This window comes from Octodon degus, unplaced genomic scaffold (genome assembly GCF_000260255.1).
Source record: "Octodon degus isolate 3935 unplaced genomic scaffold, OctDeg1.0 scaffold00116, whole genome shotgun sequence".
Lineage (NCBI taxonomy): Eukaryota > Metazoa > Chordata > Mammalia > Rodentia > Octodontidae > Octodon > Octodon degus.
Genome location: NW_004524692.1, coordinates 4,386,861 through 4,405,166, shown reverse-complemented (window position 1 = coordinate 4,405,166; position 18,306 = coordinate 4,386,861). Strand labels below are relative to the sequence as shown.

At 40.0% G+C, this 18,306-nt stretch overlaps 1 protein-coding gene across 1 annotated transcript in view; it reads right to left on the bottom strand.

Annotated features, from left to right (window-relative positions):
- Positions 1–790: 790 nt before the first annotated feature.
- Positions 791–18,306, bottom strand: part of Sh2d1b (SH2 domain containing 1B) — a 24,415-nt gene continuing 6,899 nt past the window's right edge. The window contains exons 2-4 of the mRNA XM_004639965.2: positions 6,410–6,473; positions 2,334–2,490; positions 791–838 (exon numbers count right to left, since the gene is read on the bottom strand). Of these exons, the coding sequence (XP_004640022.1) occupies positions 804–838; positions 2,334–2,490; positions 6,410–6,473 (256 nt within the window). The 3' untranslated portion in view covers positions 791–803. The remainder of the gene's footprint in view (positions 839–2,333; positions 2,491–6,409; positions 6,474–18,306) is intronic.

Sequence of the window (18,306 nt, the reverse complement as noted above, 5' to 3'; positions counted from 1 at the left end):
TTAGGAGGATTTCTTTACAATACCCAGTGTACAGAGCCAAATCAGTGCTCTGGAGGTGACTGGCCCATCTACATTGTATTAATAAAATATAATATGCCAATTAAAAAAAGGTGATGGGGAGGAAGACGAGATGATGGGAAGCTCTTTTCCCATTTTTCAAAGGAAAAATGTGTCCAGAGCAGGATCAGGAAGATCACAATGGGAGAGAAGGATAAAGACAGAAGGAGAGCGCTTCAGGCTGAAGGCGATGGTCAGATCAAGGCCAGCACGGAGAGCACCGCTCCTCCCTTCCCCAACTCTGCCTAACACAACCAGGCTCAGCAGAGAGGAGGGCAGTGAGTGTCGCTGCACGCACCACTTGTTTCATAGGTGAAGTCATGGAGCCTTCAAAAAAGAGTGTGATTTGTCCAAAGTCACAGAGCCATCGGACTGAAATTTAGCACTCTGAACTCATTGCCAAATGCTCTTTCTTCTGTCTGAAGCTGTCCCTCTACATGTTGGAAAGAGGGTGTCAACCATGATGTCACAGTGGTACCTTTAAGCATGCCGGGACAGTGGCTCAGGCTGTCTCAATTCAGGAAAGAAGAGGAAGAAATGCAGAAGGGCTCTGGAACTTCTTGTGCTGCATGCCTGGGAGGTGAGGATGTGGCTCGAAGACAAAAGATCTTCAGTTAATCAAACCAGGAAAGTCTCAACTATCCGCTACGGTTTGGTGTTCCAGACCTACACGTGCAGGAGAACTGTGTCACCAGTGAGAGCTTTGTCCCATTTCTTCTTTCACTGGCTTTTCAGTCTCCTTATCTTCAAGGCAAGACATCCACATAATCACTACTGTTCTCTGTGGGAGAAAGCAGAGATCAGCCATGAGCCCCCACACTCAGAAATCACAGCAACCAATCCCACTGCAGGGAAGGAAGGCGGGGCATGCAGCAATCTGGATGCCACATCGAAGTGGCATTGGCAAAGGCTTTCCTGGAGAAGATTCATCTATAAGCCATGTCTCAGAGTCCAGCACCGGCAGAAACCCTGTGCTTTCTCCAGGGGAAGAGCACCAAACGTTGATCTAAGAAGATGATGGGAAGGAAGACGGGTTGATGGGAGGCTCTTGCCCATTTGCAGGTGAGTATTTGGAGACTTGCTCTGCCAGGGCCCACCACGCGTGGAGAGGTGGTGTGGGGAGACTCTCTCCCAGCTCCTGGGATTGGTTCTGAGAGGGTCTTTCTCCTCTCTCCTCTCAGGACTTGTGATTGTTGTATCATTGCTTAGACAAACACTGCCACTGCCCTGCTCGCCCCCAGCAACTCCTCTGGATTTGCCCAGGGGCTGCAGCACAGGTACCTTCCTGGGGTTTCAAGCTCTGCCACTTGTTATGCTTTTTAATGCAAAATAGCTCCAGAGTACAGGATACAGCTGCAGTTGAACCCAGCTGACTGGCATCAGTGAGCACACATTCCTGCGTGGCACTGAGGGGACAGAGAAACTGGCGGGGTGGAAGGTATTGTAAGCATTCCTTTTATTGGGGGTGATGAGGAACTTGAAGGGCAGCTCAAAGAAGGACTTCGCTCTAGAGTGGATGCGAAGCAGCTGAAGCTCCCCAAGAACTCCCTGTCCTGCGTCCTTCCTCTGATGCACCCACTCTGACCACCATCACCTGCCCATCAGCAACAGCCGTGGCATTTTCCCTGGGAGTGGAACCACGTTTCTCACCATGGAAGAGAAGGATTAAACCAAAGTGTCTCTGGAGGTCCAAGTTCAATTCACACTGCATTTCCACTGACACATGCTAGCTTCCTTTCTGAGAGCAGATTACAAGGGAAAGGCTAATCCGAAGTAGCTGCCTGTGATACGAATGGATAATTCTTGGCATAGATCGCCTGCCCTCAAATGTCCTGAACCTCCCTCACTGTACACTATAGTTTCATGCCTTTAGGGTTGTGTCTGAAATAAGTTTTCACCTATCGCTTTACAAAAGGAATGCTTTGCAAATATTGAGTGAACTGTAACAGAAGAGAGTGGAAGTGGTTTTCTCATTTAAAACTCTGCCGGTGCATTCACTTATTCCCCAACTTGAGGGATTTGCCCAAGGTCAGAGCATGAACGTGAAGTCATCTCTATACCTAGGAACCGCTTTGCTTCTATGGTACTCCACACAGAGACAGCTCTACGCCTCGGCTTCCCTGGGGGCTGCAATACCATTTCGCCACAGAATGGAAAATTGTCCCAGTATGACTCTTTTCAGAAGCAGCATCATAGAAAAGGACACCTATTTGCCTTGATTCTGAAAATAAGGCCACTGGTAAAACTGGGATGGAGGTTCTTTCTGAATGTTTTACCATAAATATTATCAGTGGATCTTTTCTGTCGCTGGCTGAGGTTCCGTCTCTTTATTGCTTTTGAAAGATGCATCACCAGTCCTTGATCTGGTTTTTCAAACTTGGAGACCAATTCCTCCAGGGTTGGAAAGATCATTTTGCGAACACCTTCTGAAGTCTGCAAAAAGAAAAGGAAAAGTGTCACTCAGCATCATGCAATTGCATATAAAATATGACCCTTCTTGAAACAGTAGTTTTCAAAGCTGCTTCTGAGTTTGACAAGTTGAAAGCAAGAGGCTAGCAGCTCACTCAGAAGAGCACATGCCAGCTGCCACTGACAGAAACAGTTGTTTTGTTCTACAGGACTTCATTTTGTGGGAACTACCCTGGGCCTTCACACGGAGCTACATCCCTAAGCCTTTTGTCATTATTTATTTTCAAATCAGATCTTGTTCATGACCCTGGCCGTATATTCTTTATTTTTTAGGTCAAACTCTGACTTGTATTATATTAGTAGAGAGGACTTCTGGTCAAAGGGTCCTCATATCAATCTGCAGTGTGGGAATGAGTTCAATTCTTGGCAATTTTTTTTTGTCCTGGATACGCCTTAAAGACCTCTGAGAGCTTCTGTCAGATTCCCTGCCATGTTCCCAGGCTTTGCTGTTGAGCGGAGGTTAATTTCTGATGTGAAATGCAAGATACCTGGTGTACATGCCCAATGAATTCAGAATCTCCATGAGGGAAAAATGTGGCCAAAAAAAGTTCCAATTTAAATTGAAAGTAGGAGCTAGGTGTGGTGGTGCACACCTGTGATCCCAGCACTGGAGAGGCTGAGGCAGGAGGACGGCCGAGAGTTCGAGGCCAGCCTGGGCTACAGAGCGAGATCCTCACTCAGAACTAACAACAAACAGACTGAAATTAGACACCTCAACAGGCTTAGTTAAGCTCCAAATAGTCGCTTGCTCTTTGCCAGCTAGAGTTCAAAGAGTGCTGCCTTCTGATATAATTTTCCAGACATAAATTTAAAACAAGAAGAATTTGTTCCGTCTGCTCTTCAGAGTTTGGCTTCCGTGATCACCGGCCATGAGGCGCCCATCAGAGCCACTTAACGCGCAGCCCAGGCAGTGTCTGCAACGACGGTGTCAGCCGACGCGGGAGTTGGTCCTTCTACGCAGTCGCTTTAGCCGAACACCGCTAGTTAAATGTTCGTTTGTGTCTGAGTTAGAACTGTTGCACAGTCCCCTCTGTTCAGACAAGAGACAAAAGAGCAGACTGAGGAATTATCCAGAATCTCCTGGCATATACAAGTAAAGAAAGAAATGTTTTAAAGTAAGTTACATTTTAATTCAGAAGATTCTTTAATCTAGGAGTTAATTGGAAAGATTCACACCCTGACTAACTATATATACTGATATCTGTGAACTAAGCTACTGCACTGCAGATGGTAATTTGTAATAGTGGTTTCATGTTGTGAGTGCCTGTCATTGTGGCATTCTGAATATGGGCTGCTTGTCATGACATGCCAGCTACTGCTAAGATGTCTCTCGGGTAGGTGGATGTTCAAGAAGAAGGGGGTGGTGAAGGAAAGCAAGAGACAGGAAAAGAAATATTGTGGGACTGTCCTGCTTCAAGGTTGTATATGGTGAGATTTTTGGACTTATGTGCAAACATGAGAAGCATAGAATTCTTTATCCTATTTTTAAAATATAATCTAATTTTTAATTTTTTAAATCATATTATGTAGGGACTTAAAGTTCAACATGTCAATACCTGATGAAAAATACCTGTTCCTTATTATGCCTAAGATGTTTGAAATGCAGTGAGATAGTGAGGTTAAGCTTGATAGCCTAAATCGTTTGATAATAACAATAAGCTTGTCTTCTGGATGGTTAACAACCTAAGTTTGCAGACCAAAATTAGAGAAAAAGGAGGGCTAAAAGGAAAGCCAACATTTTGGCCCTCACCTTCTAAGGTCAATTAAGACTCAGGACATATGAGAACTTGTACTGTAACGTCATGTACCTCGGTAGTGTCCCAAATTTTCTGATCAAGAAGATTATGGGGCCAAAGAGGAAAGTGATCGATGATGTAGGGTGTGCCTAAGGAGAGTCACATGGGGAGAAGACACTCTCTCAGGCTTTCACAGAGAGCACATTGGCCAAGCATTGGCCGTGACTCATCCACATGGCTGACACTGACAGAGGTTCTACAATCTGAGGTACAGGATCTCAGAATAAATCCTGAGGGCATTTCACTGACCTTCTCAGACCAAAAAGCTACAATTCTTGTTGCACAGGTCCTGCTTTACCTTGGTCTTAACCATCCAGTAGAAAAGTATGAAGACGAAATATAGGAAGTAAAGTAAGTTACATTTTAGAAGACATTTTATTCTGAAATAATGTCAGACATAGAAAAGTCATAAAACTATGAAGTAACAAAATTCCTATATGTGTTCTTCACCTACACCTTAAATACTTCTGGTCAAAGGGTCCTCATATCAATCTGCAGTGTGGGAATGAGTTCAATTCTTGGCAATTTTTTTTGTCTCTGCTTTTAAATATACGAACATATATATGCATGTGTTTATACATATTATATATATATAATATATATACACTCTTTTTTTAAAAAAATCTATTTAGTTATTTTTTTGGTACAAGGTCTCGCTACACAGCTCAGACTCATAGTAATCCTCCTGTCTCAGCCTCCCCAGTGCTGGGATTACAGGCATGTGCCACCATGGCTGGTTTTGGTGGCCAGCACAGTGTGCCCAGGAACTCAGGGCTGGCAAGGCATCCCCATGACAGGGGATCAAACCCAGGTCTTTGTGCTCGCCAGGCAGGTGATTAGACCGCCAAGCTACCTCCCTGACCCTATATATTCTTTTAAATCACGTTTTTAGGGTTAAATTGCAGATAGAATATCCCTCTAACTCTAAGCCCTTTTAGTATTCTCTAAAAGTAAAGGTATTGTGTGGCAACAGTCCAATGACTAAGAGCAGCAATTTAATCCAGTCCAGTACTAATTGCAAGTATTACATAAATTTAATTTTTTTTCAAATTTTGCCAATTGTCTGAAGAATGTCCTTTATAGCAAAAGAAAAATTATATATTGAAATTGTCTGGGGATCCTTGAATAATGCATTCTCTTTCATATATTCACAACAAGCACAAGCATATTGAAGATTCAAAGAAGTACTGTAGTTAAAAACTTTGCTTAACCTGGTATATAAGTGGTTTTGGAAAGATAATGTCAAGATTCTGTTAGCATCTAAAGCTTTATGTGCTTTCTTAAGCTAACTAACTAAATTCAAGAAAGCAAAAAGACTCTCTGTTCCTCTCTCGGCAAAACAGAAAAGTTAAATAACTCTCAAATGCCTGCAGTCATCTGAAATGCCCTTCTAACTATGGGTACACATAAACTTCTGAGCACTCATGCGTCTCCCAACTTCCCTTCCTGCACCCATTCTGCATCATTACTCCCCTTCCTTTCCTTTCCTTCTCCCGCTACTCAGTTTTCAATTAGCAATAATTGTACCTCAGACAAAACTTGCTGGCTACAATACAGATACAGCCACTAATCAGGAGTGAGAAGGGGGACACTAACTCACACCCTCAACTTTTTATACCTTTTCTTTGTTTTGAGAACAGGCCTCAGTTGGAACTTGCAAAGCTCCTGCCTCAGCCTCCTGAGCAGCTGGGATTGTAGGTGTGCACCAGACACCTGGCTTAGTTTTCTAATTTGAGATTGGTTTAAATGGACTCTAGATTAGTACAGTTGAGGAGAACAGGAGGTAGAGTTATGTGCCTCCCACTCTAAAATAGCAGCCAGGTCATTCAAATGTTGAACCCAGCTCTGATACCCTTTTAGTTCTCTCAACAAAGCAAAAGAAAATAAAACAAAACAACAAAGATAACCATCAATCTGGCTCCTTATTCTATGTGGTTCTTCCCTTTCAGAAGAGCTGAGCTCAGATTCTCCCCTCCTGGTCTTTGTACTGCTGCAGGAGGAGCCCTTCTAACCCCTTTAAATCACGTTTTTAGGGTTAAATTGCAGATAGAATATCCCTATCTGATAATGTCAAGATAATGTCTTACCTGTATGTCAAAATACCCATGTTTGTCTCTGAAGATTCTATATGTGTAGACACACTTGTTAAACCTGTGGAAAGATTACTTTGTGAATCATAATGTTCTTGTATATATGAAGATTATATACCTTCATCAATGTTGGATCCCAAAAGAAACTGATCAGTTTTAGGCCCTCTTGTCCATGGGAATTTGAAAGAAATAGGGCTTTGAAATGGTGAGATTTATTGAGGAGACAGCAGTCTGGAATTTAAAGAGGATACGGAGAGCAATCCCCTGGTCTTGATATGTGTGCTTCCTGGTTCTTTCACTTCACCATAAATTGTTACAGAATGCAAAACACCCCTGAGCCATGTCTTCACTGTTTGGCACGTGGCTTTCTCTTGCTTACATTAGTGATAGTATAGCTAAAAGAGGATGCTGCTAATTTTGTCCAAACAAATGATAGATTGTGTCTTGCTCCATATTGGAACAGGAGCCCTGGACTAAATCATCTAATCATAGTATGAGAACAAACCTAGTCTAGCAATTTTCAAGGTAAGAGATAAAATAAATTTCATATTTCTTCAATTTCAAGATATCATCAATTAACCCTAAGGCACATTATCAACTTAACAATAGTTTTCTGGAAGAAACATGTATGTATTGAATGTCTCCATCAAGTCCTGATGTATTCTGATTTCACAACAATATCAGAATGTGGAGTAAAAATCAAAGCCATTGATGTGAGGTTCAAACTCTGTTGTTTTTACCACAGCCTTGCACCTATGCCAAAAAAACAGAAGGACTAATCCTCAGGACAATTTGGTAAGGAAGCTTTAAAATCTGGGTCTCACTCTCCAGGAGATTTCATTAGCAACTGACTAGGGGCTTTGGCAATTCACTTCAAATCCCAATGCTTCTTATGGGGTTTCCTGGAGCACAATTAAGACAATATGTATCCCCAAATTACCTGGCAAGCAACAAAATGTTTTGTGTGAGCCTTTGTCCATATGTACTAAATTAAATTATCCCATAGTTTGAATTTTTAAAAAAGAATTATTATTCAAATTGGGTTCCACCCAAAAGCTATATATTGGTTGGTTGTATAGTTTTCAACATAACTATCATATAATCTATGTTAAATTCTTAAATAATTGTATTTATTTTAATTACATTATTGCATTATAAGCCTAAGGAAATCCTCACTAGAGGAACATAAAAGACTTAAACAAATGGAGGTCCTGTGTCAGCTGAAAAGCCATTACTCTAAGCTGTAAAGACAGACATGGCTCAACTATGGTCTTCTTTTTTTCAAAGTATTTAAAATGAAATAATAAGCTGTATTACAGGAATGCTTCATAAGAAAATTACTTCTTAAACTTGGAGTATCTTATGGATTTACTTTGGAGTGTTTACCACAAGGCATTGTAAGAGATTACAGAACCATGAGATTAGTATCTAAATTATGTGATTCTATGGTTTGAATTTTTATGTCCCTCTGAGAGTCAGGGTGAAACTTAATCCCCTTGTGTAAGTATTAAGAAGAAGGGTTTCTTGGAAAGTGATTAAATTATAATGATTCTGCACTCGTGAATGAGATTAATGGCCTTATTTTAAATTAAAAGAAAGTCTCCTAAGATTTGTCTGGCCCTTTGGTCTACTGTGTCATGTGAAGACATAGCATTTGTCCCCTTCAGAGGCCACAATGCTATCTTGGAGGCAGAGAATGAACCCTTACTGGAGACTGAACCTGCTGGAGCCTTAAGCTTAGCCTTTTGAGCCCCTAGAACTGTGAGATATACATTTCTATTATTTTTAGATTACCCAAGCTAACATATTTTGTATGGCAAGAAAGACAGAGACATGACTATAGTATTATTGGGCAAACATAAAACTTATTTTAATGCCTTATTTTCTAATAATTGTTTTATATGTGTCACTATAAAATTTTAAAAAGGAATACAATTTTTTTCAATGTACATTAAGACCATATTTCACTGGGCCTTCTACTCCTGTCACCACTGATGATGCCTCTCTATACTGGCACTTGCAATCGTTCCTCCACTCTTTCTTCCTTGAATTCACTGATCTAATTTCATTTTGCCCTTCTTCTTCTTTGCCAGTCATTACCAGAAGCTCCAGCCTGAGTGGTCCTCTTTCTCTCTTGCCTTTGAATCCCACAAGATTCTGTAAAACCTCAGTTGGGCATTATATTCATCCAGTGACACCGTAGTCGCATCTGAAGCCCACAGCTGGGCTCCCTGGAACTTAAGTTCCACCATCACCAAACCAGCCTGTAGCTTCAAGCTATCCTTTAGCCCCTCCCCCACCTTATACCCCCGCCCTTGCCCGCACACACACTCACAGGAGCCTGCACCTCCCTACAAGGCTGGTTCTTCCCCTCACTGCCCCCTCTTCCTGGTGTCAGTGTCCCTGCTCTCAGAAATTGTCCGTGCTTCTCTGAATCCTCAGCTTTGGGTCCCATGTCCCTAGATCATTTCCCCTGCCCCGCCTCCTGCTGACATCTTCTGACCCTGGTTTATCACCACTCATCTCTCCATGCTTTAGCTCCTAACTCACCGTTACTATCTCCAATATTAATCCGTGCTTAACTCCTTAGTGATTTCAATTCTCACAAGGATCCCCAGCCCCCGACTCCATTCCTTGAAGATTTTGTCTCCACCTACCTCAGTCACACACTCCTGTGTTGGTAACCAGCTCTGGTTACATAATTTGTAGGGTTTGGGGTGAAATGAAAGTATAGGACTCTTGTCCAAAAGAAAACTAAAAATTTTGAGATAACCAGACTGTCACCACAAAGCTGAGTGCCGTGTAGGTCACTGCTCACAACGTTGACCTCGAATTCCCAAGAAGTGCACCCTTTCATGATCACAATTTCACGCTTCATGCTCCCTGCCCCACTTCACATTTTTCTACCTCTCCCTCTGGTGCTCTGACCCCAGCAATCCTTCCAACACACTGGTTCCTCCACTTCTCGCAGCTCCTCATCCCATGTCATCCCTCCTTTCTTTACCCAGTCCAGATTCCTTACTCACCATTATAATTTTGACTAGTGTAAAAACAATATGCATTTGGTAGAAAAACATTTGCTTGGCCGTGTAAGGAAATAAACCCAGAATCTGCATCCTCAGATATACCCCCTTGCCTTTTTAATTTTTTTCAAAAATTTGAAACAACATCTCACTAAGTTGCTAAGTTGCCCAGGCTGGGCTTGAATTTATGGCCATCCTACCTGGGCCTCCCAGAGTGCTAGGATTACAGATGTACGCCTTTTTCGTGATACCCCAATCTGTCATGAGTTTATTGGAGCAGAACCTCATTTTAAGTTGAGGAGCATCTGTACTTCCAGCTCCTTTACCATCTCGACTCACTCAATTAGTGAAACCAGATGCTATTTACAACCAGCCATCTGCAGGTGTGTGTGGCTGGGCGAAAATACACAGCCACAGAGACTGGTTTCACTAAATTAACGCAGGACCTCTCTTCCAGGCTCCAAGCGTTCTCCTGTTCCAGAAAATGATTCTCTACCTTCTCCATTTTCTTTAGCATCTCCACCAAATGCTTTTCAAAGCAATCAGTAGAAGTTTCCCAGACATCCGCCGCATCTGCGTGTTACTCTCCAGAGCTGCTCCCTCCTGTTTCCATTAAAGGTCCTGCCCTTTTCATCTACTTAGGGACATAGCTCTGACAAGTCTTTCCTCTGTCCCTGACATCATTAAGTATTATTCTGTGCAAAACAACCTGTGTGGTCCTTTTAAAAAAGATTAATCAGACCATGTCATTTCTCTGCATGAAAGTTAAGGGTTACAGTAGGTCAATTTTAGAAAAGAAAAAGATTAAGGCTTGTGTGTAGGGGAGAGTTCCTGTGTTAACAGTCTTAAATCTTCTTAGAAAGCCACAGCTAAGATATGAGGAACTAGTTTTAAGGGCAAAAAATGATATTAATGCATGCACCAGGTCAGAAACAGACTTGTGCATGCATGGAAATTTGATGCAGGATAGAGCAGGCACAGTACTTGGTGGAAGGGGAGGAACTGTAGTGAAATGTAACATTTAACATGCTGGAACAAATAAGATTGGATCCCTACTTCATACCTGAGTCAGAGACTCACTTATGAAAGAGCAAATATTAAATTCCAGAGAAATGAATATAAGTGAACAACTTAATGACTGTGAGTTCAGGAAGGAGTTCTTAAATTAAAAAAAGGACAAGCCAAAAAAAGATTTACAAATTCACTTTTTAATAGTTAAGACTTTATGACATGTACTATTAACAAAGCTGAAGAGTAGGAGACTAGGAGAAGTATATATATATATATATATATATATATATATATATATATATATAGTACAAGAAAAATGCAAAAATGCCAATAAACAAATGAAAAGATGCATCGTTTCATTATTATTCAAGTGAATATAAATTAAACAACCAAGGGCCGGGGAAATGGCTCAGTAGAATAAGCGCTTCCCTGGCAAGCACAAGGGCCTGAGTTCAATCCCCAGTTCTGCAAAAAAAAAAAAAAAGAAAGAAAGAAAAGAAAGAAAAAACCAGTAGGTGTCATTTTATGTCAGACTGCAGAGATGTAAGTATTCACTAATGCAAAATGTTGGCTGGGATAAGTGATAGAAAGTTTTATATACTACTGAAGAGAGTATAATACCTTAGAGAACAATTTGGCAAAATTTAGTAAGATGGAAATGTATATAATTAATGAGCTCATGTCTTTTTTTGAAATGACAATATCAGAACAAAATTAGTAAGCCATTCTTTTATTATTTATTGAAAAGCAAATATTGGTGGGCCTATAATTTAATCCATTTAAATATATTTAAAGTATAAAATCATAAATATAAAGATCAAGTAAAATATAAATTAATAGAAATGCAATATATACATGATTTTATGATGTTATTCGAGTTAATTAAAACACAGCATTCAAAAATAAATTGAAACTCCATGAAATAGTAAATTCTTATTAATCATGGTAGAAAATCAGCACACCCAAATCACTAGGGCTCCTATACAACTATAATGAATCCACCCAAAAAGAAATCAGGGAAAGAATTCCATTCACAATAACTTAAAAAGTTTGAAGTAACTAGATGTAAACAAATAAGTGGAAGGTCTCTATAACGAGAACTGTAGAAGTCTGGAGAAAAAAATTGAAGAAGATGCCAGAAAATGGAAAGGCATCTCTTGTTCTTACATCAGATAAATTAATATGGTTAAGATGGCCATGTCACTAAAAATAATCTATAGATTGAATGCAATTCTTACTAAAATACCAACAACATTCACTACAGAATTAGAAAAAACAGTCTTGAAATTCATGTGGAACTAGAGGAGATCCAAAATATCCAACGTAGGGGCTGGAGAGATGGCTCAGTGGTCTAAAGCACCTACTTGGAACAAGCTTGGCAAAGCACAGGGACCACAGTTCGATCCCCCAGCACCACATGCCAGCCAGCCCCGCCCCCTGGTGGGCTGAGCTGGCCACACACACACACACACACACACACACAATAAATAAATGTAAAATATAAATAAATAAACAGCGGAATACATTTAAAAAAAAAATATCCAACGTAATCCTAGGCAAAAACAGCAAGCGGGGAGGCATCATAATACCAGATTTCAAATTACACTGCAAAGCTACAGTGACAAAACCAGAATGGCACTGGCACCAAAGCAGACTTGTGGCCAATGGAATAAAACAGAAGACCCAGAATCTCCTGAGCCTTTAGCTGTCTGATTTTTTACAAGGAGACAAAAAGACATATACTGGAGAAAAGAGAGCCTCTTTAATAAATGGTGCTGGGACAACTGGTTATTCACTTCCAGAAGATTGAACTAGTCCATGTCTCTTACTCTGTACTAAAATCTAGTTAAAATGGATCGAAGGCCTAAATACAAAAACAGAAGCCTATTGGAAGACAAAAAGGGAACTTCTTGAAGACACAGATATGCAAGACTTCCTATAATAACACAGGAATAATATCAAGCATCAACAAATGGGATCACATCAAATTAAAAGACTTCTCTACAACAAAGAAAACAACAGAGTGAAAATACAGCTTATAAAATGAGAGAAATTTTTTTCAAGCTACTCTCCTGATAGAGGATTAATATGTAGAACATATAAAGTTTAAAAAAACCACAGATGACCCAATCAAATAAGTATTTCTCAAAAGAAGTGAAAATGGCCAATAAGTACATGAAAAATGTTCATCAAAACAACTCTGAGAGTCCATGTTAACCCAGTCATAAGCTAACATCAAGAACATATATGTACACAAAATGAACACATACATACACAAAACAACAAATGTTGGCGAGGATGTGGGGCATGACTGGGGGAAATACTAGTTAATACAACCACAGTGGACACCAGTATGGAGATTCCTCAAAAAACTAAAAATAGAAATTTCATTTGAGGTAGTTACACTTCTTCTGGGTGTTTTTTTTTTTTTTTTTTTTTTTTTTGGGGATTGAACTCAGGCCCTTGCACTTGCACTTGCGCTTGCCGGGGAAGCACTTATTCCACTGAGCCATCTCTCCGGCCCCTCTTCTGGGTGTTTTCAGGCAAGAACTAAAGATAAATGTCATACTGGAGTTGTACGCGCACACCTCTGTATCTAGCAGCATAATTCACATCAGCTAAGCTCTGGAAACAGCCTGGGTGCCCATTAAGGGATCAGTGGATATGGGAAGTTGGGTGCGCACACATGTGGGAAAGTATTCAACCATAAAAGATGAAATAACTTAATTTACAGGAAAGCAGAGGACAATTGAGACCAGGGTGCTAAATGGAATGTCAGACAGAAAGTTAAACATTTCACGGTTTTTCTTATGTGAGAAACCTAAAACATAAGTAAATGAATATGTGAGAAAAAGAGGAGGTGGTAAAATATAAGAAAGGTAGAATTTTTGGAGATAGGGAAAAGGATGGGGAAGGAGAAAGTGAAAGAACAAGGTTCAGGGGTAGAAAATGATTATGGTATACCACATACATATGCCAGTTTCTCAAAACTTCACAGTCATGTATTGCAAACATACGCTAGTAAAAATGTTATTGCTTCCAAAGAAATAAAATGCATTGTATTTGAAAAGAAAATTGAAAATAGCTTTTAGCAAGAGCAATTTTGAGGTAAAGGATAAGGAAAGAACAGAAGAAAGAATGAAGGAGTGAGAGAGGAAGACAAGAAAGGCAGGAATGAGAGGGACAAGGAGGAAGGGGGAGGAACATTTGCGGTCTCACTGTGTTTTTAGAATTTCTTTTCGTGCAGATTTTTTAGCTTATTAATTAATAAGCCCTATTTGCTTATTAATTGAAGAATAGGAAGGGTATAAATATAAGGAAACCCAGATAATTTTTTCTTTCTTTTTTTTTTTTTTCCTTGTGGAACTGGGGATTGAATTCAGGCCCTTGCACTTGCCAGGGAAGCGCTTATTCCACTGAGCCATCTCCCCGGCCCCCCAGATATTTTTCTTTGATCCATTCATCTTCAAATAATCCTATCTTGTCTGCTGTATCCCATCTTTGAGATTTATGAACATTTTAAACTTTTATAGGAGTTGGTCTCTTTATACTGAAAGAAAGCAAATTTTGTTATGTACTCTTTTAATAATCTTGCTGGTTGATGTTCTAGGTTCCAGATGGCTGAGGACTGTCTGTTCTCTATGAAATACAAAAGCAAGACAATTAAGTAGATAAAAAGGGCTTACCAGTAAGTGTTTATTTTTTCAGTAATCTTTTGAAGTTCAGTGTCTTTAGGGCAAGATTATATTTTTTGTTCTTCAGCAATTTTCTTTTCAGAGTTTTTATTTTTTGATTACTGAGAAAACAAATTTTAGATCCCTTAAGAGAATGAACTAAAATGAATATAATCTTAAAGTTTGCATTCTTATTTTTCTTCCTTGTTTATTGGGAAGGGAGGAACAGAGAAAGAGGTGACTGGAAGTCAATTCTCAGGGGAAAAGGTGGAGTTGATAAATGAGTGAGTTTATTTGCTGTTTTCCTGTTTTAGCAAGGCTCAAGACTTTTTATAAAGCTAGCTGGGTGTGCTTTGATAAATAAAATAGTAGTGATATCATATTATGTTTACAATCCACATGCCACAATGCCCAGCCCCCAGGACCCCTTTGTCATCCAAGACTTGGTGGTGGTGACCTGTGGCAGCTAAATTGATTCCAGACACTGAGTACTTTGGGAAAGTGCTTTAGATGAAGTGCTCTACTGGGGTAAAGGAAAGAAATTCTAAAAATTATCATCCACTATGGTCTACACTTTACCATGCTAAATTTTAATGCTGTGAGTTCTACAGGGCCAAAATCAATGACTCCTACTTTGTCTAGCCCAGCACACTACTTGAGTCATAGTACATACTTGGTAAATACTTTCTGAGTTTCATTGAACAAGTATTAAAAATCCCAAGCCTACCTAAAAAAGAATTATCAAGAGACATAAAAGAACACTTTACCAAATAAAAGAAGATGCAATATTGTTGAATGGAAAGACTATTGGTAAAAATATTGTTATCAAAAATATATTTTAATTTGCATTCCTAGCTCTAACCTGAACCTATAGTTCAGACTCACTTAACCAACTGTCTGCTTACCTTCTCTTCTCAGATACCTATGAGCCATTTCTAACGTAATATGTTCAATATCTGAGTGTATACCTATGCTGAATAGCCTATGAGTCTCCATGTCTTCTTTCCAACACTCTTTCCTGTCTGCTCTGAGCTTCAACATTTATAGACTCTAATGGGGCTTCCTTGTTTTCTGGCTTCCAATTAGGCTTAGTAAACTAGACACATATACAAACAGCATTACAGAGATAGAATAATGGTGTTCAATTCAGATGAACAAAGTAAAAAATAGTGCTGCTGAATTTATTAATAAATGTACACTTATTCAGAATTTAAAATTTAATGTATTTTGCTTACATATCTCAGAATAGCATAAATAAATATTCTGCTAGAATGACTTATTGAAGGCTAGATTCAATAATGGCCTGTATTCAAGGATCGAGATGCCAAAAGTTCCTGGTGTTCTATGAAGAAAAGAATCCAAAGACTTGGAGGTGAGAATGTTGTCACAGATCTGCTTCATCATACCTCATCTCCTGCAGGTGTCTGAGGGGCCATCACCTTCATGATACATTAGAAAGTACCTTGGGAGGAGAGACTTTGGAAACTGAAGCTACCCTTTAAAGGCTTGTGCTGACTATGGGAGATGTTGTAGTGATGCTGGGTACCCTAATTTCAGTGGAAATATTGGAAATACAGGAATAGTATATATCAAATACAAGCTATAGGGGGATTTCACTGTATATGAATGCTTTGACTCATTGGGATTGGTGGTAATGTTTAGCTGATTACTGGATGTCAAAGAACAGGAGAGATGGGCAGCTTGAAATGATACTGTATATAAAGGCAAACCGAAGACTTTAAGATCTAATGGCAAAATCTGACTTGATTCAAAAGTAGGATTCATAGCCTCTTATCTAACCCGACCCATAGTATTTACCAAGTATGTATTATGACTCAGGCAGTGTCATAATTCACTGGGAGGGATGCCAGGTTTCTGTATTTAATACAGTGTGACCACTCTTCCTCTAAACCTTTTCCCTAAGGACACTCAGCATTTACCAGAGGCACTGTGAACTGGGAAAAGAAAACATTATTGACTTGAGGGTTCTCTGATATTTGCTGTGAGCAAACATGAATCTCTAGACTCTCCAAATGTTCTTATGACCTACCAGTTTAGAGGCAGAACTTGTACACATCAGGCGATAGTCAAAATCTGGACTTGAGTCTCTTTCCAGTGGGTCCAACAACACTGCATACCATCGTGTGATCATTTCCCTAACACTTGGAATTATCCAAATCATTGATTACAACATCCTAATTTCATTCACTTGTTTAACCAATGCAAAAGCCAAGTGTCTCTTAAGTAATGGAATGAATTGTTAAAACCTTAATCAAAGGTTATTGCATTTGCAGTTAGTTTCCAATGTGTATTGTCTTTTTTGACAAAACAATCACAGTTCTGGCATCTAAATCTACCAAAAAGCTTACTGTTGATCAAACAATGAACATCCTATATAAGTATTTCTGGCATCAACATAGTACTCAGAACCAAGATGCCTTCACATGATAGGAATCTCAATGAACAGCCGTGGGTGACCTTACATACTCTGTTAGCTGTCTTGCTCTGACAACATCACCCAGAGGGACCTTGTCTCAGTTACTCTTCTCTCGTTGCTGGGACAAAATACACAACACCCAAAATGAACAAAGGAAAGGTTTATTTGGCTCACAGTTAGTGGGAGTTTCAGGCCATCCTCAGCTGGCCCCAAGGCAGAGTGGCACATGACAGAGCAACTGTTCATGGCCATGGCAAAAAGCAAGAGCCAAAGGGAATGGCAGCAGCTCAGGCAGCTGGCTAGCCCCTTTTCCCCCACACACTGTAATGCAGATTACCTGTCCCAGGGCAGGCGCAGCTCCCACACCCCCAATAGTCAATCGCAAACTCCAGAAGCCACCCCATCACTGTTTGAGACAACTAGACACAAACCATAACAGACCTTAATCACCTCCATATTTTCTGGTCCTGCGTTTTAATGACATTTGTTAATCCCAGCCTAATGGACAAAGATCTGATCACATTACACCCTTCCTCCCTCACCTCCCTAACTTCCGATACCTTTAAGTTAGAAGATTGCAATGGTCTCCTAACTGGCCTCATTCTATCAATGTGTGACCAACTCCTCCTCCTCCCCTACTTCTCTCTCTCTCGCTCGCTCACTCGCTCACTCTCACTCTCGCTCTTGCTGTATCTTCAACTCCAGCTCCAGCTCTAGCTCTCCAGGATCTTTTCACTGAGCTACATCCCTAGCCCGCACCTCTGGCCTTTTAAGCTTGAGACAGGATCTCACTAAGTTACTAAACTGTCTAGGCCGACCTTGAACTTTCAGTCATCCTGCCTCAGCCTCTCAGAATGCTGGGATGATAAGTGTGGGCCACCACACCCAACTTACACTTGCCCCTTTCAGTCTGTTCCCCATATGTCATCCTGAGTAATACTTTAAAAACATAAATCAGACCATGCCACTTCTCTCTTCAAGACCCCCCCCCCCATGGAGTTTCATTACACTGAAATAAAGCTCAGAGCTGGGAATATAGCTCAGTGGCACAAGTGACTGCCTGCCAAGCACAAGGTCCTGAGTTTGATTCCCAGTGCCAACAACAACAAAGAAAGCACTTCCCTGAAATAAAATTCAAAGTCCTTAAAACAGCCCAGGAGTTGCCATGATCTCTCTAGCCTCACTGTCTAGCACATTCTGTCCTTATTTACAGTAGTCCAGGCACACCTGGACTACTCCCTGTTCTTTAAACACATCCTCAAGAGTCCAACCCAGGACCTATGGACTCACTATTCATTTTGTCTTCACTTATACTTCATTTAACTTTCAGAAATATATGTTAGAACAGGCATTTTTAAAGGGCAACTTAGAAATGTGCGTTAGGAATAAAAATCTCATTATTGTGATCAGTATTGATTTCACTCAAAGACTTAGTCACCAATATTAGTGGTTCTGGAGGGGTAAACAAACTATGAAATATTCCCTAGAATGAATACTGCTCAGCCACAAACAATGAGCTATCAATATATGTTGCTACAGGAATGAATCTTAAAATAATTATTCTGAGTGAGGAAGTTAGGCGAGAAAGATGGCATGCTTTATGATTCAATTTATATTAAATTATAGAAACTACATATCAATTGATAGTGCCAGGTAAGGGTAATGGACAGAATTATGGAAACAAAGATTGCAAGCAAGTATAATCGAGACTTTATTTTTTTTTAATTTCCACAGTTTCTTTTTTTTTAA